Source organism: Halictus rubicundus, chromosome 17 (assembly GCF_050948215.1).
Source record: "Halictus rubicundus isolate RS-2024b chromosome 17, iyHalRubi1_principal, whole genome shotgun sequence".
NCBI lineage: Eukaryota > Metazoa > Arthropoda > Insecta > Hymenoptera > Halictidae > Halictus > Halictus rubicundus.
In genome coordinates this window covers 1,874,556-1,900,332 of record NC_135165.1, presented here as the reverse complement: position 1 = coordinate 1,900,332, position 25,777 = coordinate 1,874,556, and the positions used below count along the sequence as shown (strand labels likewise).

Here is a 25,777-nt window from a genome sequence, read left to right as displayed (position 1 = left end):
TGCCACGAATGAATGAAAACGGATTGATAGGGGTAGTCAGAGAATTAAAAATCATAGACGACCTATGCAATGGGATTTTCTATGTAGAACTTTTATGTAGAACTTTTATGTAGAACTTTTATGTAGAACATTTTTATGTAGAAATTTTTGTATTCATTTTTGCGCCAAGATTTTTCACGGTTTCCATTACGCGATTGTACCGATTGGAATGGTGTCGGTAATTCAGAGTTACAGACAGATGATTCCATTACATCGGACGTCTATACGGTATTTAAATCTGTGACGTAGAATACGATGTGGTCGCATGTGATTCGCGTGGAGTCGCGTGGAGCACAATCAGCACAATTGAGCACAATTCACCGGTGGTTGCCACGTATTATTTAGGTTTTTATTTGTGTACGTCAAGTAGGAACCTGTTGCTAGGTTGACACAGCGTTCGTGTACATAGGATTTACGATGGTTTCTTCGAAACGTTTCAAACTGCTGTTTTGTGCGCTCGGTATTTTTGTATGTTACTTTTACTGTGGTATGTTACATGAGAAAATCACACGGGGACAATATGGAGATGAAAAGAATCCCGAGAAATTCACTTACATGTTTACCTTAGTGTTCTTTCAATGCATAGTCAACTACCTGTTTGCCAAAACTATCTTTTTAACTGTTTTCAAACAAGGCGAAGATACTACTCCGAAATCATACTATGCCATAGCTGCTCTCACGTATTTATTAGCAATGGTGTGCACCAATATGGCTTTACGGTTTGTCAGCTATCCTACGCAAGTGATTGGAAAAGCTGGCAAACCTATTCCTGTGATGATACTTGGAGTACTGCTGGGGAACAAGGTACCGTTTTTCTACTCTTGGATGATCATAATAAATGGTCGTAACGATAACAATTTGATGCTTTTCCTTGCAGGTTTATCCAGTTAGGAAGTGTTTATTTGTCTTCTTAGTTGTCATTGGCGTTGCTCTGTTCATGTACAAAGATGGGAGCCCAATGAAGAAGTCAACCGAAGGACAATCAGTGTTTGGAGAAGTGTTATTATTACTTGCTCTAACCATGGATGGAATAACTAGCGCCGTAGAGGAGCGTATGAGAGCAGAGTACAATAGCAAGTCTGGGCACATGATGCTGAACATGAACTTGTGGGCAGCAGTATTGAGCGGGAGTGTTACAATAGTCTCTGGTGAACTGTTCGACTTTATCCAGTTCCTACACAGATATCCCTATATCAGTTGGTATATAGCTATGTTTGCGATAGCTGGAGCGTGCGGACAGTATTTCATATTCCTTACAATCGTGGAATACGGTCCGTTACGGTGCTCCATTATAACTACTACTAGAAAATTTTTCACGGTTCTCGGGTCTATATTGATTTTTGGTAATGCCTTGACCAATAGACAATGGTTAGGCACGTTCACGGTATTCGCAGGACTGTTTTTAGACTCTATGTACGGTAGGGACAAATCTTCCAAGAAAAATACTGTGAAATAAGAACTGTGACAGAAGTGTTGAGCGCTTTAACGTGGTGCTGTGCATCGTTTCCGATCACATTACGTTGTATATGACATCTAGGACATATTTGCTGTACCTTCTCGCCGAGTAGGCGTTCTCCAAACCGATACGATAATTATTATTTAGTAGATCATTTAGAAATTTATACATTTTTGCATATGGGGAGAAGAACGAAGTTATACTGTATACACGATTTTATAGTTGCGAATGGGAAAGGCCGCGTGAGACGTTTCTGGACGTTACTACAGTATGAAAGTCGATGTATGCACTCTGCGGGGCTCTTACGAATATCCGAGTATTCGAAACGAGACATCCGAAGCATCGTGTGCGTGTTTGACTGCGTTTGTATGCCGTGTAAATATGTAGCACACACTTTTAACAAGAATCATGCATGCCATGTCGTAACGACCTCCTCGAGATATGTATACACTTCCCGACGTTTTTCACAATCTTCCACTTCTTCTATTCTTCTTCTTTTTATTGCGCGTAAAAAAGCGAATTTTACAAATGAAAACCGAAAAGCATATCGCGTACGGAATAACAATTTACCAGGGAATAGCACGCACGGTGTCATGATTTTTGTCTGATGTAACGATACACAAAACGACCGCTAATAGGAAATATGTAGATAATGTATTATTACGTGCAAGATAAAATGTAATTTTTTACGCGAAAATGATTCCTCGCGCGGCTCGAGGGTAGACCTTCGAGGCGCTCGGCGGTGGCAGAATGATTGAAAAGTTTCTACGACAGCCGGACAAGTTACGACCGGTACGTGCGAGTCGTTCGCTGCGTCTGAAGTGCGAGTTGATCGGTCGCGCCTGAAACATTTCTCAAATGGTATTTCGTTATTGTTATCAACGTAGACAATAGCGTCGACGATGGTCAAGCAGATAATACCGACGCATGGATACGGCCGTTGGGAAGGGATTGTAATCAGTTGAATCTTCCATAAATGCGCTAACTGCTTCTCGACAAGTAGTTTAACGCATTTCGGTAAAGAAGCAGCATCGAAAAAGCTCGACATTCCACTGATCAGAATCCCAGCCAATTAGATCCTGTATTAGTCCTTCGCGAGATGAACGGTAGTCGGCTTTACGTATGTTGCGCGTGGATCGTTGTGCTGGCAGTGTGGTTCCCGATTGTTAGTGCGGATCTCTCGAATGACGGTGAGTGCCGAACAACGCTGTTCTTTTAAACAATGTGCATGTAATATGTACGGAAATGTATCTCATATCCGCTCTTGTTAATCTGCATTTTACTTTTATCCCGCTCTCCTCGACAAAACTCCTCGCGCGACCGGAGTAGTTACCATACTTTAAAACGAAACTCGACGTTTTCTGGAAAAAAAAAAACTCCATTTTCAACTCGAAAGTACCCTCTCGGAGTACCGCGAGACGACTGGATTTGATTTTCGATCGACTGTTGCCACAGTAAATGTATCTACCGAAATGAATTCCCGCAGAAGCAATCGTACTACGCCTTCAATAAATGTGACAAACCAGCAGAAATCTGGAATTGCTCATTCTCAGGTTCTCCTTCCGCTTTTTCTCGCGATTCCTTTTGTTTCTCGATCGAAAACCTCGAGAAGGTAAATTTTCCTTCGATCTAAAGTAATCGGTGTTTCCCCCGGAAGCGGGGATACGGGCGAAACTCGAAGGAAGAAGAAAAAGAGAGACGTTTGTTTCCAGTCGAGCAGCCGATAGAAACCACGACCGCCAAGCAATGCGGTCACATTGACGACGACGATAGCGACGATTTCCCTGAGGATCTGTTCACCGACGAGCAACGTCGTCAAGGGGCCATAGTGCTGCACGTTTTCCTCGGGTTCTACTGTTTCCTCATCACCGCGTTCGTCTGCCATAACTATCTGCTGCCGTCCTTGGATCGGATATGCGTCAAGATGAACATCAGCACGGACGTCGCCGGCGCGACCTTCCTCGCGATGGCCAGCTCTTTGCCGGAGATGTTCGTCAACGTGGTCGGGACGTTTCTCACCAAATCGGACCTCGGTGTCAGCACCGTTGTCGGTAGCGCAGTGTTCGACACTTTCGCGACTCCTGCTGTCGGAGCGTTGGCGGCTCTTCACGTAAGTGAACAATTAGTTAATCCATCGGGAACACCGGTACCCGTTCATCCGCCATATCCCAAAACAACTGTAAAATCGGTTGTTCCCAACGTCGTCGAGAATATAATTTGCAAACAGCAATGATTTAAATGAAATTAACAAGTCAATCGCGTTTGACAAAATTCTATTGCGGCGCGGTTAACGTTAACGAATTGTTAACCCTTTGCACTCGAAGCCATTTTAACTCGAAAACGAAACATTTCTTCCGACCAAGAATATTTCCTTTCTATATATATTTTTTCATGCTGTAGATACGAAAATGGTGCAATTTACTCGTACAGTACTGAAGTGTTTAGTCATTTATTAAATAGAAACAAATTTAATAATGTGAAAAATATTTTGAATAACGATACAGTAATTTTTAGTGGCGATTCGAGTGGTAAGGGTTAATATTTCTTATCGAATAAAAATGTAATTCTTTCTCATTTTGCTTTCCGTTTTTCGTAAAATTTATGGCATTTTGCCTGCATTCGACGTATATGTTCGTCATTGCTTCATTTGAACCCTTTGCACTCGGCGCTATTTTCATTGTAAAACTAAATTTTTCTTCCGTCTTGGAATATTTTTATTCGTACGAAACTGATCCGATTTCCACGTATAATATTTAAATGTTTAGCAATCTATAGAATACAAATCTTGTAATGTAACAAATATTTTGCAATATTTTTTGTAATTTCTTTGAAATAATGCCACAACAATTTCTAGTGTTGCTTCAGAGTCACCACTCGAGTGCAAAGGGTTAATTCCGCGCCGTGAGGGATTTTTAAAATTAAATTCCACAGTTAACTGGTTAATTCGATTTTCAAATCACTCGCAACAACCGGAATAATTACAAAGCGCTGTGCACTTACGCGTTCAGCTAATCGTACATCCGAAAGGAAAAAAGTCTATCCTAATCTCGTATTGTCGATCGATTCGATACCACCTAGCAAGCTGTACAATGTTACAAGATTGTATTGCCCGAGTCATGCTCGGTAAGATTTTCTATCCTAATTCCCTTCGTTTTTTCGTCATTTGAGGCACGATCTACGACGTTGTCCGGATACGTTTGATAATACGTTGACTTTATCGATATTAAAATCGATAGACAAGATCTCTCCGTGATCTTCAATTGTTATTTACCACCTGCTGACGCAAAAGATCGATCGCACGCTCTTGCCGACAAGTGTCCGGATTATTACGAAGACCGAATAATTGTTAGAGAACTGTATCCTCCGAATATACTTCTTCAAAGCAATATTTTAGATTATAGGCAACTTTTGTGCTTGATGCCATAAATCACTTAGATAATGTGATAATCTTCGCATCTATACTTGCTAAATCACTGCTTTAATTAATTTCTACATATCGTAGGCAGATACGTACATTCCTCGCATAACGAGAGTTTATTACCTGCCCAAAAGACGGTCTAAGATTGCGAAAGATAAAGAAGAATATTTGTCCTAGAAAACAATATTAATTTGTTGATATGAATTGTAGGTTTATCGAAAAAATTAATTAGTACAATGAACGTATAGATTTGCGGTCCACTGATAAACCCACGTGGACAAAATAATTGTGCAAAAACACTGTCTCCAAGCACACATTCGTTTTCTTCTCTTCTTGTCCAGCAAAATCTTTTCAATACTTACACGAACAGCAGCATAGATAAGAAAACGTGTGCATACTGTGCGAGGTACAGTTTTCATATACTCTTATTCGTTTTATTAGGCGGTGCCGTTGCAATGGCGCGTGTTAACGCGCGACTGTGCCATGTACATAATATCGGTTGGAACATTGGTAATAGTAATATGGGACGGTATAATTGTATGGTACGAGGCAACGGTTTTGTTGGTAGTGCTTCTCGCGTACATGATCCTGCTGTTCAGTGGGAAATTCTTGGTGCGCTCCTGCTCCGGCGCGACCTCAACTTCCACGGTGAAACGTAAGCGCTAATCAATCTTCCGCAAAACAAAAGAACAAAGCATGGTAGTAAACACCGCGCGATGATCAATTTAGTCTCCTCCGTTGCCGAGAACATGCCAACGGAAGGGTCCTACCAGCCACGCTCCATTGAGATTTCGAACGGCAATGGGGTGCTGTGGGTAAAAGAGACGAAGGATCAAAAGGATCAAAAGGATCGGAGGGATCAGAAGGCTGAAAAGTCAGCCGCCAGCGACCCCGAGAGTTTGGCAACCGAGCAAATGTCGGACGACCACGAGGAACTAGGTACCCAATTTTCTTTCTCTCGTCGCTTCCGTCCGCGAGAAACAATTAAAAATCGCCATTGTTTCGCAGAGAACATATTCCTGTGGCCGAGAGAAAAATCCGTCCCGTCGAAATTTTGGTTTCTCCTGGTCTGGCCGTTGAAGTTTCTTCTGTTCGCGACGATACCGGATCCCAGACGCGAGCGATTCAGCAGTTGGTATCCGTTGACCTTCTTCATGTGCGTGGTGTGGATCGCGATATCCTCCTACTTGGTGTCCTGGATGGTGACGCTGATCGGCAGCACCGTAGGTATCCCGGACTCCGTCATGGGCTTCACGTTCTTGGCCGCCGGCGGAAACATGCCGGAAATGTCGTCGATTGTGATTTTAGCGAGACAAGGTACGTATTCGCGATCCTTCCTCGATCTCTCCCGAAACCGAGTTCGATTTATCGAAGAAAAACACTCTGCGTCTCCAGGTGACGGTAACATGGCGATGAGCAACACGCTGGGAGCAAACATTCTGGACATTCTACTCTGTCTGGGTCTACCGTGGTTGATAAAGTGTCTGATGACGGGAAAGGACGTGGAGGTCAAGTCGGACGCGATGTCGTACAGTATACTTTCAATAATCGGCTGCATAATCGTGCTTTACGCGGTCATTGCCGTCTTTAGATTCGAGCTGAACAAGAAGGTCGGGGTAATTTGCATACTGTTGTACACGATCTTCATCGTCTTCTCCATTCTCGCCGAGATGAACGTGTTCACCGTCGCGAATTCGTCGTACTGCGTCTAGCGGGGCCGCGTGTCCTGTTTATTTAATCGACAACCTCACCGATTGTCCGTCGATGCAACAAATACTCGCGCCGTTTCGCTACCAGAGCGACCACGGTGTTCGCACCAGCCATCGGCCGTGGAGCCGCAGTCTTAGCCAAAGAATCAAAGAAAAGCAAAGTCGAAATATCATTTCGCACGTGACGGTGCGTTCGCGCCGATCTAGTTCCATTTTTAGACAAATGATAAAATTATACGATAGCTAATTCCGATTAATCAGCCGTGAATGGCCGCTTGCCGCGACGACTCTGTCGAAAGAAAGATGGCCGTCCGCCGCCGATGGTCCTCGAACGACGACGACGACGACGACGGCGGCGGCGGCGGCTGCAATGGATGAAAATGGAGGAGGAGGAAAATGGAGGACCACGGAAATTGCGGACGGCTGTCCCGGAGTAGGACGAAAACGGACTTTCGCTCGGTTTCGAACGCGGCTAGCTTCGAAATCTTCATCGATCGCCGTTTATCGCGATCGGAGATGTGATTTGCGTCCAGATGTCGATTCTTGATAAAGAATAATTTATTTTTACATTCTAAGAATGAACTCGCGTCCAGTAGGAAACGCCCTAGGCGAGTCTTGCCCGTCGAGTTATCTGGTCGGGCAGATTTTTTCGTTTTTTAGCGACTCTTAGTGAACACGACGATACCCCGAACTTTTCCCGTACCTAAAAAGAGACTACGAAAATGTACGGCGAAAGCGGAGGAACGCGACGCGTCGTTGTCGGTGGTATCGCAGCCGTTGCGTACGAATTCGTCTGGCAATGATGATGATGGATGTACGGAGGGAGCATCGGGATAATCATTTATTCCCGGACGGGATAGACGGAAAACCTGAAGACTTGATGCGCAGCATACGGCGCGATTCCATCGACGCGCGAGAGACACGCGTGTGTATCAGCAGGGGGTAGATGCGTATACGCGATGATCACCGTTTATTCGAAAAGTTCACAATAATAGGCATTCGGATATATAAGTTTTGGTCTTTTCAGCTCCTCGGCTTCTCGCGGCTCCTTTTTTTATTTTTCCTGTTTGTGTATGTACTTTCAGGCGTTCACGTCAACACTCGTAGCCGAGATTGCGTCGATCCGTTGATTCCGTCAAGGACTAATCGAATCTCTCGACTCCAGCCGATACAATCAGTTCTATCGGCTCTTATTGCGATTAGTACTATTCTCATTGTGTGTTTGCGCGCGATGGGCGCACGATAATAATTAACCTGCGCGAACGAAACGCGATAGTCAGCTAAGCACGTATATGTTGTTAACGAGATAAGATAACCCGCGCGGGCCGATTGTGTAACAATAATGAGCGAAACGCATGGAAACCCTCGTTCCCGAGTATTTAGGGGAATCCGCCCGCCCGGTTATACCCTTCGCCTGCTACGAAATCGATAGTCAATGTTGTGTGTGTGTGTGTGTGTGTGTGTGTGTGTGCAAGGTGATTGCTAAAGGGTGCGAAGCAAAATAACCGTAACAGCGGTTAGACTTGTTTCGTCTCGCAGGATCGTCGGGCCGGTCGCGCACTGTTCGCATAACTGTCGTCAAAAACGCGTTCGCGAGTTCGTTGTCGCGTCTAATTGTTAGAATTTGAGAAAGAGAGAGAGAGAGAGAGAGTAAAGTGAGAAAAAATGCGACAGTTTTAAGAGAGCGATAGCAAATGCGCGCACGGCCCCCGATGATGGTTACCAAAACTTGTCGACAGACCGTGGAATTATGCAATTTGATATTAAATGTCTGTACAGTGTCACTCCCTCTATCCTGCGTTTCTTTTTCGTAAAATATATACCCACTTTGTTACGTCCGACAGGCTTTTTCTTCTGGATAGTGTGCGAAGATAGCTCTTGCCGTAGAAATATGAAAAATCCGAGTCCCTCGAGAAAACATAACTCTCAGCGACTCGGTAGCGTAACTCGGACCTGTTAGATTTACGATCGGATTAGCAGGCTATAAATAGGCTTGACAGTTGATAATTTTATTGCGCTCGACAAATCACTTTGCGCCCCTACCCCAACCGCTGGGACATCGTTATGTTTCCTCGTGCGAACCAAACGCGCGACGGAGTGCACTTTGACCCCGGGGCACGCCCAATTGCCCCCGGGGGCAACCGAGTAGGCGTGGCTTCGTCGCTCTCGCGAGACCATACACGGAGCATTTCGCGCTCATGCTTGCTCTATATTCTTTCGCATCTCGTGTCTGCACGGTTCCGAAAACGATCGATAAAATCACCGTGCAATTCGTCGTCTGGCCGACGACGCTCTCGTTTGTTTTTTTTTTCGTTTTGTTTCGTTTCTTTTTTTTTTTGGACGAAGTGTACGCACCTCGATAAGCGGTAAAAAATGTCCTCGAGGAATCAACAAATCGTCGACTAATTAAAAACTGTCGGAAACATCGCGATTTTTCGCTCTCACTCATCCTTCCCCTAATCCCTGGCAAAAGGTATTCGATCGAACGAATCGGCATGATTCATGATCCGATCCACGCGAATCTCGCATTGCTCGTGGAAAGTATATTTTTAACCGACAGCGCACATCGATAAAATATTAATATAGAAATGAGTGCATCTGTTTTTCTATTTTTCTTCTCACCAAGTGAAAACGCATCGAGTCGTCTAATCGAGGCGATAAGGAGATTATCCGGAAATTGTTATCGCTGGCTTCTTTATTCGTTTGAAAAAGCGCATTAATATATCATCACCTCGCATCTCGCCAACGGAGAATCGGTACGACACTTCGTTGTTTACTTGAAATATCATCGACCTTTCTAATCTGTATCTTTAATAAACATAGAGGTGCTAATTTCGGCAATCAGATTCGCGATTTTGATCGAACACTTCCTGCCACGGGCAACATTTATCTTCAATTTTCACACGGAGTCTCGCCGCCACTCGTCGCCGGGCTGTTCGTCTCGCGACGAACCACCGACTCGTAACAACAGTACTCGTCGCGAAAAAATTCAATTTGCTTCGTTAAAGTTTACTCTCGATTCTAATAAGAATTTTTCATTCGTCTGGGTTTCGTTATCACGGTGGGTAGAACGCGTCGCGTTCGCCCATTTACATACGGTATCGCGCGAATCGTCGTTACGCGAATGAAAAACGGAAGTTCTTCTTCTGTGGAAAATATTATTGACCACGGGGCGGCCTATCGGAACGGCGATTAAATAATTAGCGTAATCGGTGGGGACGAGCAGTCCCACTCGTATCGGTGTTCGCTATCGGTCGTGTCGTCGACGCTGGATTTAGATCCCAATTAGATCCGTATCGAATATGATTATATCATCGAGTCGGCACTCTAGTCGAGGATTTAGAAAAGTTGCCCGAATACCGAACCGATCTAAACCGGTACCGGTTCCGCAGTCGATTCGGAGTCGATCACGATTAATCCGGGACAATCGCATTTTCCAAGTTTCCCTCGAGATTTATCATTTATCCCCACGAACGAATCCTCCTTGTAAACCCGTTCCCCGCGTCACCCGTTCGTTCTCTCGTCGCTTCGATCCGTGTTTTCCCCCGTACAGATCTAATAATGTTAATCACGCGGACCGCTTGTCAGCGAGAACTTGAGATTTGCTGAAGAAGAGACGACGCGGGTACAGCGGTCGAAAAAACGAGTTCAATGTTTAATTCTCGCGAGACGTCGCGCCGTAAGGACGGTTATCGTTCGAAGAATCGACTATCAGAAGACACTGCTTTGGCATCATACGCGACAATTGCAGTTGAATCAATCGATCGAATTAATATGAAATAAGCGTCGAATAAAAATCTTCTCTCACATACTCAGCATCGTTCGATCACAATATTGTAAATTACGAAATTACTCTTCCGCAAGGATACTCTATGGCATCATTTGCAATCCCTTTTTTTGTTTTATCTTACCGCCGCCGTTCATGCACACATTCTCTCATTCATACTCTCTCTCTCTTCGGCACTTTCTCTCCCTCTCTTTCTCTCGCTCTTTTCTCCTGTCTATTTATGTACATAGTTATTTAACGTTTCAACTACGCACGTCTACAATACTTACCTATCTACCCGTCTAAAATAGTTTTACCTATCTACGTAGCTGCCTCCTAGGCAGATAGATAGCTAGCTGCTATCTAGCCGGCCGCGCTCGCGCGTGTGTGTGTGTGTCCGTGTCGTCTAGCCAGCTAGTTAACCAGCCAACTGTCCTTCTTTTTTTTCTCTCTTTTCTTCCGATAACGAACGTCATGGCAAGAGCTACAATATACCTTATGTACAGAGGAAAGGACTGATAGAATATTTGTTCTTTTTTTTTTTTTTGTCGATTCGAAATGGCAGAGCGGCGGTAAACGTTCGAATTAAATACGATAAAATCTAAGTGAAGTGTTTTCTTCTTCTCTGCAACCGTCGTCTGTCTCTGCACCGAAGCGAATAGTCGCGTGCTACCTTTCTCTCTCTTTCGACGACGAAAATATGTCCACCGTGCAAACGTTCTCGAATTCGCCCGTGCTCCCGAGGGACGCGTTTCGCTCAACATTACAAAAGGTCACCCCGTTCGAACATTATTATTGCTGGCGTACGATCTCTGCATGCACGGAATAAATTCGTCTTTTTCTTGAGCGGAAGAATTGTAAAACTGCGCGCGTAATGGCAAAACGAACTTTTACTCTCTTTCTCACGTGTACGTGTTACGTGTATATATATGTGTGTGTGTGTGTGTGTGTGTGTGTGTGTGTGTCTGTATGTATTTTTGTGTATGTTCCTTGTAATTTTTGAGCGGAAAACAGTACCTGCGGTGTGACCGTTCCCTACTCTACGTCATACTATTTAGTTAGCTTTAATGAACACTTTGCGTATTGAATTACGAATAAAGATTCAACTCGCAGCCTCGTAAAAAATCTTGGTTCCTCGTCTAGGGATTTTCTCAAGCGAAGAATATCCGCGCGACGTTCGCGATCGTCGCCGCGCGTCGGTTCGTTTTTTTTTTTTTTGGTTTGTATGTTATGCATTTACCACGAGGGAGTCGTGAAAACAAATCGGCATGGTTGCGTCGCAACCGTGGAAATCGGAACAATTTCCTTCTATGCTTCTTTTTCTTTTTTCTTCCGCCCTTTCGCACCCTCCCTCCAAGGTGGCCGTAGTTTAATTACAAGTGATCGTTGATCGTGTGATCATGTAACTGTAGTCCTAGTTGTACTGTGCTGTTGTCGTAGGTCGCAGTCCGTAGTCCGAAATTGTTAAGAAGTAACCCGGTGGTAGTCGCAGTGCGTGCTCGTCGCAGTAGTCGATTGCAATTCGTAACAGTAACTGTAATCATAATCGTAACCATAAGTATTGTCGTCGATTTTCATTTATACGAGAGAACACTCTCGGCGCGCACGCGCTGCCAAAAACGCTGAACAACATGCAGCAGGTTAATGGAAAAATTTTTTTTGTTCGTCCTAGCTTAGCCTCTCGTCATTCGATTCCGTTATTCGTTTCGGGTGTCGGCCAGCCTCGAGTCAAATTCATCCGACCAAGATCAATTGTGTGTGTGTGTGTCTGCACGGATTGGTACGCAGCAAACGTCTTCGCGGTCTGCTCCGTTCATTGGATCTCGCAGAAAGGTAGTTTGCCGGTTAGTTCCTTGGTCTGTTCTTGATCCTGACTGTTCGCACCCTCGCTCTTCGGACTGCCACCATCCTCTAGAGAGCCCCCACCGCTTCCGTGAGGGCAAAATGATTGTCATCTGAGCGCCAGGGTCGATATCATCGGTGGTCGGGACGGTTTGTTGTCGAGTATTCTCTCGATCTCGTTCATTATGTTCGTATTCAGTTTCGGAATCAGCTGAAACCGGGGCCACGTTTATCTCTCTCGCGAACAACCGTCGACGGTCGTGTCAAAGTATTTGTTATTCGCTGTACAGTCAGTCGGTCAGAAAACAATGCACGATTTCGAACATTTCCAACGACGCAGCAAAGATTTCGGAGACGTCAAAGTGACGGGTTCTAATATTTTCAATTAAATATTATCAAGATTCTAAGGATGCATACATAAGAGATTACTTAGCAAAATTATTTCTTTGGGTATGTATTATTTTATTTTAAAAATATTACTAAAAATGCGGGTAGCACGTTCTTGTTATTTTTACGAAGTAATGCAAGATAGTCGCTTTTAGTGCTCCGTAAACCTAGTGTTAACGCAGGAAGTAGAACTGGTTGATTATGATCAGACGCGTGTTCCCTGCACCTTCAAACTCTATTTTCTCGACAACGAAGCTTCGGATAGAAACATGTTACACCAAATGTTACTCTTATTTTTCTTTTTTCTGTGTAGAATCACCCCCGGTTGGACAGGGTGTATAAAAAGTAATGGTCATCCGTCCTAGGGGTGAATCTACACCTCACACATATGTATATTTTATTTTTAAATCAACTTTATATAATTAAATATACCGTATTTGACCATATCTAATTATACGAAATAGATTTAAAAATAAAATTAGACAAATTAAAATTGCAGACAGAATTTTATGTATCAGCATTGTACAATATAAAAAGTAATATGTTATACGTACGAATACCAATTCTCCGTTATGAAATATTAACGGACAGTGCACTCAGAAATTTTTCAGTATCGTCTGCTCCTCCGTCGGATCCACAGCATACTATTATTGACTCACACGAATACTGTCTTTCGGAGCACACACTACACAACACACTTCACAAAATTATAACAGCTAACGAGGAGATGTTGCTTCGACCAGGATCAAAATAATACTGCGACTTTCTCCGCATCGCGGCCACCGAACATGTGTTAGGGTAGGGTCGGAGTATAATAGGCAGGTCAGACGCCGAGGGTGTCTAGGCACTAGACCCAAAAACAGGGTAATAAAATTCCGCGGACAGAATGGAAATTGAACTGAATTTGTTTTCCCTTTTTTTTGTGCAGCGTTTGTACACCCTCTCACCTGCCTATTGTAATCCGTAAACACGTTCGCGGGAGGGGGAGCGGTTAAAGTCTCAGTATTATTTTGACCGTGGTCGGAGCAGTTTCTCCACGCGAAGTGCGTTGTATAGTGATTGTGGTATAATTATTCTGACGTATTCGCTGTGGATCCGACGGAGGAATGATTCTCTGAAAAATTTGTAAGTTTACATTAGTATTTTATAATGTAGGATTAATATTCTCATGTGTAACGTTACTTTTTCTACTGTACAATTTTAATTTAGATGTCTAATTTTATTTTCAAATCAATTTGGTATGATCTAATATACTGTATACAACCGGGGGTGTATACCATTACTTTTATAACGTTACTTTCTATACTGTACAATTTTAATTTAGATGTCTAATTTTATTTTCAAATCAATTTGGTATGATCTAATATACTGTATACAACCGTGGGTGTATACCACTACTTTTATAACGTTACTTTTTATACTGTACAATTTCAATTTAGATGTCTGATTTTATTTTCAAATCAATCTGATATGATCTAATATACTGTGTACAACCGTGCGTGTATACCATTACTTTTTATACGCCCTGCGCGTGTAACAAACGAATGCTTCGTCGCATTTAATTTTAATAAACGTGGAAAATCTTTGCTGCTCGTTGAAATGTTCGTTGCACGGTTTTCGCGAACGACCGCGGTGATTACCTGTAAACTCTGAAGACTCTCGTACAATTGATCTATGTTTGATGCACCGAGAAGAAGGCACTGAACACTTTCATTCTTTAGAGACCACGCGATGGCCAGCTGTCCGAACGAACAGCCGAGACGTTCAGCAAGAGCACAAACGTCTCGCAGTTTGTCCGAATACTTTCGTGTTTCCTCCTCGCCGGTCTTTTCCTTCCAACCGTATTCCTGCCCGAAACAAAAGGTCGTGTGAGTCATTTCGAACCATTTCGAGTCACGTTCTATATTTACGTATCAACAATACACGCACACAGCCGCTTGTGCGATTATCGGGAGTACGTACTTCTTTGTACAAGGATTGCGTTTCGTCCTCTGTCCAGCTGAACGAGGAATACTTATTCTGCAATCATTCGTGAGAAGAAGTTCGATCGGTTCGCAGAAATAGTTAATTAGCACTAGATTTACGGGACCCGTGAAAATGACGGATTCTAACGTCTTCAATTTACGAATATCGAGATTGTAAAGATGCGTCCATGAGGAACTATTTAACAAATTGATTTCTTTGGACGTATATCGTTTTAAAAAGTGGCTACAAATTTTGATAGATACGTTCATGTTATTTTTATAAAGTAATGTAAAATAGTCACTTTCAGTGCTCCGTAAACCTAATGTTAGTAACGAGCGATTTTACCTTGTACGACGACCGCGATAAAAACGACACTCCGTAATCCTCTGGTTTCGCAGAAACCATACCAATCGTGACCGTGGACCATGCCATCAGACCAACACCTGCGCAGAAAAAGGTGTTCGATCATCACTTTCTGTTTTTAATCGTCGTTTGATCGCTCTAACGCTGGAACTACGAAATGACTCGTTTCAGACGGTAAAGGGTCGTTCACGGGAAATTACTTAACACACAGATTTCTTTGGACTGTAATAAAAATTACGCGAAACTCGAATAAACTTTTCTTGTGCTTCGTAGTTCTGGCGTTAAAGGACCCGCGATCGTTGGTTGGCCCGCTCACCTATTTTGTTGTACAACTCCGGCATATAAAGTTCTGGTTTTTCCCTATAAAATAAGTGATATTCGGCTTGCTCCACAATCGGTGTAACACAGTTGAATTGACGACAATTCGTGTAAGCTTCCATGATCTCCACCGGAGTCCAACGAGACGTTCCCCAGTACATCACCCACCCCTTGGTTATGACGTAATTCATCGCTCGCACAATCTCTGCAAAACGTTCGAACGGATAAATAATAATCGTAGAAGAGTATTAATCGAAATCGGTTTCTCGACAGAAAAGATCTCGGGATGCAGCCGTCACAGAGCTCTCGAGCTTGTGTGCACGAACGTCGAGAGTCTGGAGTGATTGTGGCACGGTGGACAGTTATTATGATCGATGGTGTGTGCGCCGAGTCTTCTCTTTCGAGGAACCGGCGACGGCGGCGGCCATAGATACGTTTAGCCAACAAACCTTCCATCGGACACATCGGATCAACCTTGTGAATCATCACTATATCGATATAGGAGAGCTGCAGTCTGACCAGAGATGCCTGCACCGATTCGATGATGTGTTTGCGCGATAATCCACGACCCTCTGCCCTGTGATCGATTTACATTTACTTGGGCACACAGTCGACAAGTCGAGGCTTCGCGTTTCGATCGCTGTAACCGTGGATCTTTGTCACAGTTCACGCAAAGATCCGCGGCCCAGCGAGATTAGGGTAACCGTCGTCTCGGGGTAAGATAACTCGCCCCACTTACTTAGTGTTCCAATAGATCTTCGTGGTGACGACGTAGCTCGAGCGATTCCAAGCGCGACGCAACAAAATCCGTCCGAACTGGATTTCCGCTCTGTGACCGCTGTGCGCTTCGCTCAAGTCGAACACATTTATGCCACTGTCATAAGCGAGCGCGACCACTGCCTCCGCAGCTTCCTCGCTACTACATCCTCCAATACCAAAAGTCGTCCACGTACCTATGCGTGTCAATTAATATTTCAATCAGTATGCAACCCCACGGTCGATCTGTACATTATTAACACAACATCGGATATTCAGTCTTGCTTCTGTCCACTTTTCCATTATATTCAACAATGAAAACGATATATATATATATATATAATCAAAAGAATCAGTATTTACATACCTATGTTCCTCCTCGAGAGGGACTCACCTTTGAACTCGAAATTCCTCGGGCACAGTTTCGACTTTCCACATTTTTCTACTTACTTCGAATTTCTCCTAAGAGGTCTTCTCGCCTCCGTTGCGTCCCCTTTCGTCCCGACCCTCTCTATTCGCTCGCTACACGAAAACGTAAACTAGCTGCTAATTAACGGTGGAGTGTAACGATCTATTTGCTCTCGCTCACCTTATTGTCCACAGCCATCCAAGTCGAGGGTCTCCGCGAGGGCAACAACAATTTCGCATTACCTTCGAACGTCCCGTTAAACCGGAAGTCGTCCGCGCGGGAGAAGAGGGACCACCGTTCGGAGCGGAAACACCGACAGACAAGAAGCGGATCCAAGACGGGGGTTGGAAAAAGATAGTCGCGCGTCAGAGAAGAGGGAAGCGGAAAGACCGAGGTGAGTTGACGTCTACCGTCTGCACTGGTGCACGGTTAAATTTACATCGGTTCAGGAGAGCCAGCAGCAGCACGTCTCGTTCAATTCTCTCGCGAGAGCAGGATGTCTTTTGTTTCCGAGAAAACCGACTCGAGCACGGCTCGACGAACCGAGAGAACCGATACGACGGAGCGGAAGCGAGATAGACGTAGGACGTTTCAAAGAGAGACCGCGACGACTGAAAGAACAAATAAGGAAACTTCTATTTTAGCAATTATCGTCTCACCCTTGTAAACTGCAGCAGAAACGTATAGCCGAGATTCCTACGATTAAAACGAGCACAAACACGATGTAAATCGGACTATTTTTGAAGAATTTAACCCGTCGAGGAGGGAATTTGCACTGGGCCGTCCGGCGACCGGGTCGCTCGAGACCCGATTCAAGTCGTGCTTGGGCTCGTTTTAATCGGGGTAATCTCATCGATGTGAAGGTAAAACGACGATTACTGAAGACGATATTCTCTTTATCTCCACGTTTACTTTTTTCAAGTAAATTACGTATTCGAGGCACTTAGGCCTCGGTAGAAAAGAGTGACCCGTGTAAATTTAGCCGTGCACCGCTGTACATAGTGGTCGAAAGAGATAGAGAGAAGCAGTGAAAAATAAATAACGTCAGGCGAGTATCGAGAAGGTCGAGAGCTACCGAGTTCGAGCAGATCGGGTTGAAGCGTACACATCGAGATAAAATAAAAAACGGTCGGATAGCCATGACTCTGTTCGGCTCTACGAAAGTGGGGGAAAACATTCAGCGTACCTAATCCAACATTGGAAACACGTAGACCGCTTTTGCCCAAGTTGCGGTAGCGAATACCTGGCGAAGGATGCTGTAAGCGTTGCGCTTGTGCGGCAATGCAGTTAGTCAGTAGCTGTTCCTTCGTTCCAGCGGTATTGCTGCAGTGCACGCCAGTATCCACACCGCCGCCGCCGCCGCCTCCGCCGCCGCCGCCGCTACCACCGTTGAATTCTTCCATGCAATCCAGACTCGCTATAGGTGCACGGCAGCTGCGCGTACAAAGTGTACAAAGTATTAATAGGTTACGATCGATCGAATGCTCGATACAACCACGCGAAACCTTAATGTCTACCCCGTTTATCCGTACGGAATTTTCGTTTCGAGTTCCCCGTACCCGTTCCCCGCGTGCATGTGTCCTTTCTGCGTGCATGCCCCCTTGAAAGAACGGGCACAATAGAGTCTCCCGTAACCGAACAGCCAACCCCTTGGCGCAAGGTCACAGTCTCGTGACCCCCGCACGATTTCCCCCGTTTCTCGAATTTTGTAAAATTCGATTAGATTCGTAGACTTTTGTCTTTGGGTTGCACGAAGTCGTCGGTGGAAGAACAGTCGGTTCGGACCATTTGTTTATAGAACGGAACACCCGGAAGTCAGTATGTCGACAGAACGTTCGGATACGGGAGCCTCCGTCGAAAGTTCTCCAGCACGGAGTCATTGTGTCGAGTTAGGCGTATCTAGGAAAGATTTGTGGAAGCTAAAAAGATACTTAGCTGCGTTCGAAACATGCAGAAACATTCCCGGAAATGAATTGTATTGTTCTTCCGTTCTCGACTGAATTGAACTTGACAAATTGGCGCGAGCAGGCAGAGGATAGTATGCGCTCTTGAATATTCATTATCTCGCACACTATTGTCCGCTGCCCCCCCCCCCACCCCGCGAAGTTACCCAATTATCGCGGAGCGGAGCCTAGTTGACCGTCAATGTTTACAAACATTCGAGTAGAACGAATCAATAACGAAATTGCACCGTAGCCGCCGAGTTTCCGATTCAAATTCGATTCACCCGAAAACGAGTCGCCGTAGAAAACAATTTCGTTCGGTCAGTTCGATTTGTTTTTCCCCTCCCCAGAGCGTGTGTGTGTGTGTGTGTGTGTTTGTGTGTGTACGTGTTTGTGTATATGTTTGCGCGCGGTTGTGTTCTCCATTCCGATTATGTCACAGACATTTCAGCACGTCCAGCATAGTTATTGATAGAGAAATAGAGAGAGAGAGCGAGAGACAGAGAAGATCTGTTTGAAGTGTACAAGGAATTAGGAATTGAAGGAGTCGATCGGCGCGAAGATAGTAAATTCGTGACGAGGTGATCTAATTTCCATTGTCAATGTCGTTCGGGAAAACTACGAGGAAAGTATGACGGTATAGCGTCGTACGATTGTTCCGCGAAGAACTGGTTTACAATCAAAAGGTAGAGCGATAGATCGATTCGCGTGCAGGTAGGTCAGTGGATCTAGAGCCGTGTGGACAGACGCGGGCAACGATAGACGATCTATCGCGATAGACACGATCGAAACACGTGCGTCCGTCCACGCGCATGGAAGCAACCGATGGAGACAAAACAAAGTGACGGTTCTCTCGTGGCGTCGAAAGAGTTATTATCGATAGGCGAGGAGGATTAACGATGCGATCGTCGCCGCGTGTACCTCTTCTAGGGGACACACTCATCGTCACACTCATCGTCTCCTCCTCAAACACGATCCGCTCTCCAGAAGCGAGAGACAAGTATCATCGCGAGTCAAGCACGGAAACACAACCCCTTGGCGTTGGTTCGAATCGGTTTCGGAGGCGTTGTTTAGAAAAGAGTGTTCGAACAGAAAAAAGAGATCGTTTCGCCGAGCTGATAGGCGAGCAGTAGCGTGGAAACGAAAAGAAACGTAGAAACGAGGATAATTAGAGACAGAGAGAGAGAGAGAGAGAGAGAGAGAGAGAGAGAGAGAAAAAGCAGAGAGACAGAGAGCTAAAGATAGATAGAGAGAGATAGAGATGTGACTCGTTGTGAATACTCTTACTTACCGATAAATCGTAGGCAGCGAATAATAGTCGTCGTCTTCCACACTACTGTTTGTATTCGCGTTGTTATTCGTATCATTTCCAGCCGTGGACGTGTTACCAAGATTGCACAACATTAAACGGGACATTGTATGGTGTGTGTGTGTGTCTGTGTCTGTATGTTTTTTGAGACGAGGATGCGAGAGGCTTCAGATGTTCCCGAGGAAGCGAGAAATTGTCCGGGGAACGAGACGGAAGAGGAGTCTAGTGCGATTCGGATTGTTGCGAACGGATTGCCAAGTAACAAAGAAGCATCGGACCATTCGAACGCGGTCCCGGTTCGATCGTTTAAATCGTGTGTGTGTGTGTGTGTGTGTGTGTGTGTGTGTGTATCTGTATGCGTGTGTGTGAGAGTGTGCGTCTACGAATAACCGTGAAGCAGCTCGATCCCGTGTGCGTCGAGTAAAACGGTCTCGCTCGATAAAAGTCGTTTTTGTTTTTGTCAACAGTGTTTCTGATATACTTTATTGCGCGTACGTTATAATATAGGCACTAATTTTCCTTTTCTCTTTTCTCTTTTCTTTTCGTTTCTTTTCTTTTCTCTCTTTCCTCTCTTTACTTAAGTTATTCAGGCACCACAGTAAAGAATACGTGAGTCCGCGCGAACTATACTGGTACGTAGCGGCGGTACGTTTTAGTGACCTGTTTTTAAAGTCGGCTCGATCACTACACTGCGCGGAAACCGGAGCACGGAACTATACTCCACCTCGTTAAAAGCAACCTGTCGTTACGTACATACGTATAAACGAACGTGGTGTGTGGTCGATATGAGTTTTTTTTTTTCGATATGTGAGATGCGATTGCTATTCAATATAGATTATTATTCGTTATATATCTCTCTCTCGTTTTGTGTTACGTGTGCTTGTATGTTACTTTATCTCTCGATTTATTATATATTCATTTTCTTTTCGTATCCGGACGAGGAAAAGACTCGCGACGATGGGATTCTCTTTTTCTTTATTGCCTTTGAAGTCCGCCCGCTTCGTTCATATACTCGTTCTTCTTCTTCTTCTTCTTCTTCTTTTTCTTCTTCTTCTTCTTCTTCTTCTTCACCACCACCACCACCACCACCACCGGTAATTCAAAGCCACTCTCTGTTCATCGGGGTTGCTCGCATGTGTTCTCCTCAGAGAAGATCTCTGTAGTCGTCGTCGTCGTCGTCGTCGTTGTCGTCGTGCGCACTGCTAATTCCGTTCTATCCGGCTCGTGGTGCAGCGTCGCGAACGCTGCTGCAGTCCCAGTCGTCCGGCTTCCGGTTCCAGGTTGGAGACCGATTTTTTCTTCGACCTCGACCTCGACTTCGGCTTAGGCCTCGATCTCGACTTCGGCTTCGACCGTACTGTCGATCGCGAATCCGTTACCGAATCGCGTGGCGATTCCAGCATCAAACTTCCTCGTTGTCGATCGCCTGTGCGTAAGGACATGCGACGCGTACTGGAATTATGCTTCTCGGCGACACCGGGGGCACCGGGACCTCGGACCACCGCCGCGGCTACCTTTTTCCCTGGTTGATCGATCTTGGGGTTTTTCGTTCAACGACGGGGAGAGAAGACGTCACCGGGCCGAGGGATACGTGAAAGGCCAGGTCGTGTTCCGGAAGGTGCAACGATTACATATACATATATATATATATATATACAATATATAATATATAGATATGTATATATATATGTATATATATATTTTCTTTTTCCCCGTTCAACAGAGCCCACAAGAAGAAACGAGACGAAACACCGACGGCAAGAATAACGCGGCCGGGGGAAACAAACGGAAAACGTTCGTAGGTAACGGGCAAGTGGCTATACCTCGGACGTGTGGCAAGCAACACTGCACAAATTGGTTCCACTGTGACTCCCTCCTTCGCAGCAGCAGCGACGAGCTTTTGCGTGCCTCCTTGCCTCCTTGCCACCGTGCCTCCGTGCCTCCGTGCCACCGTACCTCCGTACCTCTGTACCTCTGTACCTCTGTACCTCCGTAGTACCTCCGTAACCGTCGTTCTTCTGCGCTCCCTCGAGCACACGAGCCGAGCCGAGCGAGCCAAAGCGCGCGCGCCCACGCCCGCGCACTGCAACCCGCGATCACCGACGACCACCGTGCCCCCTCGCTTTTCGCCCCCTGATCCCCTTCCCTTGCAACCCCCTCGCCACATCGCCGTCTCCCCCCTTGCTTCTTCAACCCCTCGCCGTTGAATCCTCTCTCCCTCCGATCCCCCGACCTTATCGTCCCTCTTCCCGCTACAACCCCTCGCCGAGGAACCTAGCCGAGCAGAGGGCTGCGGTCCATCTCAGGGCGCATGACGTTGCCTACGTCGCATTCGGCGCATTCGGCGCATTCGCCGCATTTGTCGCATCGAGTCGCCCTCGCAGCTATATCTCTCCACGTTCACCTGTTCTCTGTCTCTCTCTCTCTCTCTTTCTATCTATCTCTAGATTCGCGAATCCCACACCCTTCCTCCGCCACAGACAGATTCGCAGACTGTATCGGTTCTCGCGAATCTCGACGCATTCCCTGTCCGGCTCTCCTTTTCGCGATCGGCCGCGAGCACGTCCTACCCCAATAAAAGCCAGGAATTCTTCGACGCTGCATCCGCCAGCCGTTCCTCCGGCGTTCCATGCCTCGCCAGTTATGCGAACAACTGTACCGGATCGTTCCGCCGGCTAGCTTGCTCTTCGTTTGGTCCGGGAAAATGATTTTTCAGCCTCCGGTGGACGAACTTTTTTTATCTCGCTCGGTCGAATCCAATCTTCGTCGGGGAGCTTCCGAGTTTTCGCGGAGAGTACGAACGACAACGGTATCGTCACGGTGAACGATTCTTCTGGGCGGTCACGTTGGTACAGCTCGATAGGTATTTGTCGAGTATCGTTCGATCGAAGTAACAGGTAATCTCGTCGCGATCGCTTATGTTTGTCGATCGAGTCCCGCTCGAGTAAGAAAATATTTGGAAGTTGTTCGAAATCTCTCTGCCCGATCCAGACGAACCTCTTGTCGACGACTGATACGCTACCGTTCACGAGTGTTGTTTGGTCAGTTCGTGGTTGTATCTAATCGAGAGTATTATGATCATTATACGGTGGATTTTCGCACATCGGAATTTGTTTATAAGAGAATACAATTTTTCCGATATAAATACAGTACCATTTTCAAATGTTCCAGCGACGTCCGAGCCGTGCGCATTACGCAGAATCACGGCCCGGTGACCTCAAACGTATTTTACGAATTACCGTCAGTCTTGTATTTTGATTAATCTTAATAGGCTTGCATTCGTAATAGCCTTATCTCCGCCATTGCTGTTTCGTCAGCGGCTACTGCCTTTCCTTAACACTTTTAGCTACCGGAAGCCTATTAATAGGATTTTTAATGACTGTGCTATATTTAAAGCGGGCTTAATCATTCTCTGTTGAATAATAATCTCGAAAGCGGTTCTTATCGTGCGAGATAACCGACGCCGAATGGAATTGCTATCGCCCTCGAACCGTTCACCGAAAAATCTTGAATTATTTATCTCTGATCAATAGAACACGACCGTTGCGCAACGACCGGTGGCTGAAGTGTTAACTCCTGCTGCACTTAAATGCGCTCGTTTCGGATATTGCAACTGCCCGGACAGAAGAGCAGAATAAGAAACAGACCTAAAAGATTTCCCTTTCGCGTTCGTTTCTGCGACGCGAGGATTAAACGTTACTCGAAACACCAAATATTAAGCTCGCGCGCGTTAACGCTGTAATTTCATTAACAAGCTTCGATTCATTTAATGTTTCGCGCCGCTGGACACCGGTTTTCGTTTTTCTTTATCGCGATATCGCCGGGGCCCTTCTGGCTCGCTTAATTGCAACATTCGTATCGCTTCCGTGAACCGGTATCCGAAGCGAGAAAATTAATTGGCAGATTGATCAATCTGTAATTGCGTTTCGGTGCATAAACAAGAGTCGTAGAAAATTCAGTGGAACACGGAAAATTGACAAAAAAAAAAAAAAGAAAAAAAGAAAAAAATCCTTTACAGGGTCGTATCGATTCGAGCACGGCGCGCTAGGGTCAGGCGAAAGAGATTCGGATTTAGCGCAGCGCACAACGCACACGTTTCGAACGGACATCGAGGTGCATCGCGGTTTCATCCCCCTTTTGTTTCTGTGAAAATAGCAAGACGCGGGTGGTTCTCGCCGGATCGATTCATAGTTTTGACGCGTTTCGTGGCCGCATAGGCGTGCACGAACGGCGTCGACCGACTCGGTCAGGTGTACGAATATCAGCAGGAGGGACGATACCGCCTCGTCGCTCGGCTCCGCTCGTAGATTATTAACGATTTCGAATCTGACTGATCGGCCAATAGCGGCGCGAGTAAGTCAGGTCAGGACGAGCGAGGAACAGCGGCGTAGCCTGGCAGGGGCAGCGAGACAAAGGATTGGCTCTGGTGCGCCGCCATTGGCCCGCTCGAATCGTTAATAACGGGAGAACGAAGCCGAATCCGCAGTTTTTCCACTCTTGCTTTTTCCTTCGCAACGTCCCGAGGAATCGTGCCGCGTAACGATCAGGAGGAGGACGCGCGTGACGTGTGCGCGAACGCGGAAAAATGCACACGCCACGCCGGAGAATATTCGACACGCGTGAAACGTAAACAATAGGGGAAAGCAAGGATTGACGAACGAGCGTAAAAGCGAAATGACAACGACCTCAGCGACAACGCCGCATTGCGGATCCGGTGTGGTGACGCGCAGCTGACCCCTTCCTGAGCCGTTTATGACCGCCCACGTTGTTCGACCTACCGACCCATATAGCACATATGCGTTCGACCTACTGCCACCCGACCTTAGCTCCGATCCGATCCCTTTAACCATGCGTAACCCTCTGCCGCACATGCTAAATACGTTCACCGTGTGTCTAGGCATCGCGAAAATTCACCGGCAACGACCTTGCCACCATCTTTTCTAGAGCACGCTCACGAGCGACCACCTCCACGCGGAAAATCGTTCCAGACCGTCGAACGAAACGTGTCCCTCGCTATTTCTCGTTCAACAGCTTTTATCTTTTATTCCAGCCGGAGGATAATTCTTCATTCGGAGGATTAACGACTCTTGATAAGAACGACGGGGGGTCTCGGCAAGAAAATCCTCGGGATTTTCAACCCTCGTGCGCCACTCGGAAACGGTCGTGCGAAGCGTTCTGGTACACATTAAATATACAAATTAGGTTTCAGAATGGAACGGAAAGAGATCGTTTCACGGTACGTGAGAATAGTTTACGGAAGCTTACGGTAGATAAGTTTGTTCATTAACTTGTCGATGATAACTGCAATTATCATGCGGCGGTATCGTGCTCGTACGTTGTACCGCGACTCAGGGAGTCCCTCTTGATATCGCAATCTAACGGTAATCTAACAATTTCCTTCGAAGAAACATTCCCAAGCTTCTTCCTGATATAGCACGGAGAACCACCCGCTGATAGGTCTTACAACGTATCAATGTATCAAACTATTATCTGCCTCTGTTCAAGTAATTATAAAAGCCACCTCTGTTGCAGCAGTCGTCGAACGAGAGCTATCCGTCACTCCAACTGGATTCGGATAAGAAATAGAAACCACATCGAATAGGCAAAATTCTTCTCCGCGTAGTCCTTCGAAGAAGAAAAAAGAAGAATGATCCTCGAGATCTCACTCTTCGAACAGAAGACAAAGAGAATTCGTCCTTTGCGTACACGAAGAGCTCCGCCAATTGCGCGCGGCTGTTCTATCGAAGACCGGAAGTCCTACATTCCTCGAACCGAACCGAACCGGACCAAACCGTACCGAACCGGTCGCGAAAAAGCGAAACGCTCGTCGCACGGTTGTTTTCTTACCTGCGATAAAAACCCCGGGACGCCCCGACGTGTTTCTGGCCCTTGCTCGAGCGAATCTGCGACGCGTGGTGGTTGCAGATTCTCTTCTTGGGCTCGTGCAGACACTCCTTTCGTTGAAATCGTGCCAAAGGTCTCTCGAAAGCATCGATTACAGTTGCCAACGCGCGAACTCGTCGCAAACCGCAATTTTTCGATCAACCGCACACAGTTCGCGCACCGGTCGAAACAAAAACCGATTCCCCGTCGCGTC

The 25,777-nt window shown here is 45.8% G+C and overlaps 3 protein-coding genes across 7 annotated transcripts; 2 read left to right on the top strand and 1 right to left on the bottom strand.

Moving 5' to 3' along the window:
• The first annotated feature begins 274 nt into the window (after nucleotides 1–274).
• Nucleotides 275–18,477, top strand: Meigo (Solute carrier family 35 member B1 homolog meigo). 2 transcript variants are annotated; one of them, XR_013083663.1, is made up of 3 exons: nucleotides 275–843; nucleotides 917–1,781; nucleotides 18,468–18,477. XR_013083663.1 is itself a non-coding variant. In XM_076802793.1 (2 exons), exons 1-2 carry the CDS (start codon nucleotides 457–459, stop codon nucleotides 1,493–1,495), a joined length of 966 nt encoding a protein of 321 aa, XP_076658908.1. In that variant the 5' UTR covers nucleotides 275–456; the 3' UTR covers nucleotides 1,496–2,826. The 2 variants fall into 2 exon arrangements, 1 of the variants encoding a protein (XP_076658908.1); XM_076802793.1 differs by lacking the exon at nucleotides 18,468–18,477 and having other exon boundaries at nucleotides 917–2,826.
• On the top strand, nucleotides 2,246–6,797 carry LOC143362624 (sodium/potassium/calcium exchanger 5). The gene is made up of 8 exons (XM_076802966.1): nucleotides 2,246–2,287; nucleotides 2,383–2,448; nucleotides 2,556–2,685; nucleotides 3,208–3,605; nucleotides 5,355–5,568; nucleotides 5,643–5,852; nucleotides 5,922–6,230; nucleotides 6,309–6,797. Exons 1-8 carry the CDS (start codon nucleotides 2,246–2,248, stop codon nucleotides 6,623–6,625), a joined length of 1,686 nt encoding a protein of 561 aa, XP_076659081.1. The 3' UTR covers nucleotides 6,626–6,797.
• On the bottom strand, nucleotides 10,919–25,625 carry Hk (potassium voltage-gated channel subfamily A regulatory beta subunit hyperkinetic). Of its 4 annotated transcripts, none has more exons than XM_076802792.1 (9): nucleotides 25,528–25,625; nucleotides 17,615–17,862; nucleotides 16,003–16,216; nucleotides 15,713–15,840; nucleotides 15,262–15,468; nucleotides 14,928–15,025; nucleotides 14,580–14,636; nucleotides 14,258–14,464; nucleotides 10,919–12,441 (listed from the first exon to the last, which is right to left on the bottom strand). In XM_076802792.1, exons 2-9 carry the CDS (start codon nucleotides 17,829–17,831, stop codon nucleotides 12,340–12,342), a joined length of 1,230 nt encoding a protein of 409 aa, XP_076658907.1. In that variant the 5' UTR covers nucleotides 17,832–17,862; nucleotides 25,528–25,625; the 3' UTR covers nucleotides 10,919–12,339. The 4 variants fall into 4 exon arrangements, with proteins under 4 accessions (XP_076658907.1, XP_076658906.1, XP_076658905.1 ...); XM_076802791.1 differs by lacking the exon at nucleotides 25,528–25,625 and adding an exon at nucleotides 21,504–21,766; XM_076802790.1 differs by lacking the exon at nucleotides 25,528–25,625 and adding an exon at nucleotides 19,663–20,045 and having other exon boundaries at nucleotides 17,672–17,862.
• Nucleotides 25,626–25,777: the final 152 nt, after the last annotated feature.

Bases quoted from the DNA above. Each gene is read 5' to 3' on its own strand.
- Meigo (XM_076802793.1), top strand. From the start codon at position 457: ATGGTTTCTTCGAAACGTTTCAAACTGCTGTTTTGTGCGCTCGGTATT. The intron at 844-916 runs GTACCGTTTTTC...TTTTCCTTGCAG, and splicing joins GAGTACTGCTGGGGAACAAG to GTTTATCCAGTTAGGAAGTG.
- LOC143362624 (XM_076802966.1), top strand. From the start codon at position 2,246: ATGATTGAAAAGTTTCTACGACAGCCGGACAAGTTACGACCG. The intron at 2,686-3,207 runs GTGAGTGCCGAA...GTTTGTTTCCAG, and splicing joins TGCGGATCTCTCGAATGACG to TCGAGCAGCCGATAGAAACC. The intron at 3,606-5,354 runs GTAAGTGAACAA...TCGTTTTATTAG, and splicing joins GAGCGTTGGCGGCTCTTCAC to GCGGTGCCGTTGCAATGGCG.
- Hk (XM_076802789.1), bottom strand. From the start codon at position 19,787: ATGTCCCGTTTAATGTTGTGCAATCTTGGTAACACGTCCACGGCTGGA. The intron at 14,465-14,579 runs GTACGTACTCCC...TGTTTCGGGCAG, and splicing joins CGCAATCCTTGTACAAAGAA to GAATACGGTTGGAAGGAAAA. The intron at 12,442-14,257 runs GTAATCACCGCG...CCCCGGTTTCAG, and splicing joins AGAGTCTTCAGAGTTTACAG to CTGATTCCGAAACTGAATAC.